Below are 3,143 nucleotides of genomic sequence, written 5' to 3'. Positions count from 1 at the left end.
AGGAGCTGAACTGAATTCAGCAGCCCTGCCTAAAAGAATGCGTTTCCCCACCAAGTCACTGCTCTGTAAAATCTGAAACTAAGGCTGATGCTGAGAAATGGGCTTTTCAAAGGGCCAAAGTCACAGAGGGGCCCTGCCCAAGCAGGTTTAGCAACAAGAAGGACCGCTGTCCTCTTGACGGCAGGACGAAATGAAGGGGGGGAGACCCCACAGGTAATGGTATACTGAGGCTGTAGATTACTGTTGGGTTTTGTCTATACTTGCCTTTGTAGTTTTGACTTTATTGCCACTGCTACAGGACCAACCTGAGTGATCTGGCAGCTCTTTGCAATCCTCTCCTTCCAAACAAGGATTCATGTGACACCACCATTTCTGAATCACAACGGAAGCTGGAAGACAAAGCCAAATAATATTTGGGACATTGTTTCTTCCTCCAAATACAGGTAACATAAAGCTCACCATTGGTGAGTACACTGGCTTCCAAGATGGCTTATGGTGAAATCTTGTGAGTACAGAATCCAATCAGCCGTATACTGTACAGAAACAGTTTCTTTTTATGCAGCTGGCTAACCGAGGATGATGTAGTTAGTGAGATCTCGCACTGTGCAGTACGCCCGCCCGGGTTTGAATTTGGCTGTGCTACCTTTTCTGAAGGACCTTGGACTAGCTTTTTTACCCTCAGCTTCAGTTTCTTCATCTGTACGATGGGAATAAAAACAGAGCCTTGCCAGAAGGTGGCAAGAGCATAAAGGCAATCCGTGTGGAAGTCTCGGCTGACTGTGGACCAGTCACTGTGTGGTCAGAAAATGTTCACCATTACCGTGGTCTCCGTCTCTGGTTGCAGGTGATAGTGGTGGACGCGGATACCGCGGTTGTGTTTCATACTCTTTGTTTTCAACAGCAAAGACTCAGAACAGTCAACATTTTCAGCACACAGGGTGCCTCATCTCTCCACGCCATTCCAGCAAGGTGAGTAACCACTTGAGTCAACTACTAGACGCACGTTAAGAGGGGAGGGGCGGGCCAGCCCCTCACATGCCTACATTCTCGACTAGTCAGTTAGCTTACCTGTGAATTCCCCTTCCTCTTCATCTCACTATCCCCACAGCAGTCTGCCAATAAAATGATTGCTGTCTTAAGCCCCTGAATCAGAAACTAGTACCCCAGATCTCTGGGTTTGCAGGCAGACGAAGAGAAGTTAAGAAAAAAACCATCACCTTGATGGTTATTCCCATAGATCTCAAAGGACGAAAAAGACTGTGATTGATTTTTAAAGGTGAACCCCCACCCTGCAGGCTGGTATAGGACAAAGCTCCAGAGCTGGGGATAGTATGTGTGGATTGGGGGGTGGAGGTAGGTTAGCCTTGTTTTTTCTCTTTTTTTTGGGTCGAAACAGTAACACGTTGACTAAAAAAAAAAAAAAAAAAAAACAATTATACCCCAATGGATTTTACCACTGCCTCAGAAGTCTGAAACTAAAGTTCAAGAAGAAGCAGGCATCCACAGGCCCACCTTGGAGAACTCCAGACCACCACCCTAAAGTAAGTGACACCAATTTTATGACTTCCCAGTGCCTAGAAAAGTTAGGTTTACACTATACTGTAGTCTATTAAAGGTGCAATATCCTTATATAGAAACTAAAAATAAATTTGGTGTACCTACTTAATTAATTATTTTATTGCTCAAAATTGCTAACCATCACCTGAGCAGTTAGCGAGTCATATGCTTTTTGCCAGAGGAGGGTTTGAAATACCGCAAGAACTGCCACAATGTGACGCAAGTACACAAAGTAAGCAAAGGCGGTTGGAGAAGTGGCACTGATAGACCACTGCCTCAAACCATCAGTCTGTAAAAATGCAGTATCTGAAGTACAATGAAATGAGGTATGACTGTAAATCCTAAGAGCTACTTTTTCTCGAGTGCAGGACACATCGCCAGATGTCCTGCCTGCATTTGCTCATTTCAAATTCACTTCAACTCTGAGGTTCAAAGTGGCTATTTCTTTTTTCTGCATTTTACAGAGAGGAGAAAACTGAGGTCTGGTGGTATTAAATGAGTTGCCCAGAGTCACCCTTTTTCCAAGTAGCCAAGCAGCATTTGAACAGAGGCAATCTAACACTGCTGCCAACACTTATTACGTACCCACTCCCTCCCAGCAGAGATCTCTACTAGAGGCAATGACAAAAGTAGGTAACATAACGGAGGAAGCCAGCACATTCAAAACTCTTCTCCTGTCAGGCAAACGCGATGTGGCAGGATGAGGGTATAGGATTGTTCCATTACCGGCTGAAGTACCCAGATACTGCATTTTCTCCACATGCAGCCACCGTTCCAGATTTGGCCAAATACTGAGCTATGTATCCAACGAGTCCCATCCAAACCAACAGTACATGAGTCAGGCAGATTTGTGATCTAGAATAACCAAGTGCTTTTTAAATCAGGAAGTGCCAACACTGAGAAAGGCACGTAGCTAAATGGGTTATTTATTTTGTCAGAGACTGACACTGTACTTGAGTGGACGGACACACTGGGGCCATGTCTGACCAAGTTACATTCTTTTCAGCCCCCGACATCACAACGGTTTCACCTTAAAATCGTATGGAGCTGTGCACTTTTACGTACTGTTCCCTTGTGATGGTCCCGAGAACCTTCAGAAGCAAGAAGGGGAGTCAGAGGGTTCCAGATCCAAAAACCAGAGCTTGCCACAAAGTGAGTAATACTTGAAGCGAGACCCTGTATCCATCGATCTTTCTACTTGTACCACAATTTGCAGTAATCGTTTAGATTAATAAGTGCTACCCAAAACTGACCATCTTCAAAGGGCCGACCAGTCATTGATTATTTTCTGAGTACCTTAGTTTGGTCCCAAGTAGATATAAAGATAAACAAGAGTGGTTCCCAGCCCTCAACTGAAAATGCCATCTGCAGGACTGGAAAAGTTATCTGAACGTTGCCAGAGCTTAGTCATATTTGCACAGAGTTAAAAGTGAATCTGAGGTACTTTTTAAAAAGGCTTTAAAACTGTTCCTTAGACAAACTTTCTTCCACTCAGCAGTGGAAACCTATGTACTCTTGACAGGTATCAGAGCTACACGGATGATTCAAAAAGAAGCTTTGACAGATTGGCTAGTGATCTGTCCAGG

General features: G+C 44.4%; 1 protein-coding gene across 1 annotated transcript in view; it reads right to left on the bottom strand.

The window, feature by feature from the left end:
* Positions 1 to 237: 237 nt before the first annotated feature.
* Positions 238 to 3,143, bottom strand: part of TAFA4 (TAFA chemokine like family member 4) — a 125,524-nt gene continuing 122,618 nt past the window's right edge. Inside the window, exon 4 of the mRNA XM_024747085.1 lies at positions 238 to 389. Within this exon, the coding sequence (XP_024602853.1) occupies positions 238 to 389 (152 nt within the window). The remainder of the gene's footprint in view (positions 390 to 3,143) is intronic.

The sequence above is a fragment of the Neophocaena asiaeorientalis genome, unplaced genomic scaffold (genome assembly GCF_003031525.2).
Source record: "Neophocaena asiaeorientalis asiaeorientalis breed wild unplaced genomic scaffold, Neophocaena_asiaeorientalis_V1.1 scaffold130, whole genome shotgun sequence".
Classification (NCBI taxonomy): Eukaryota; Metazoa; Chordata; class Mammalia; order Artiodactyla; family Phocoenidae; genus Neophocaena; species Neophocaena asiaeorientalis.
Note: the sequence above shows the minus strand (reverse complement) of the source record. Positions and strands in the feature narration are given on the sequence as shown.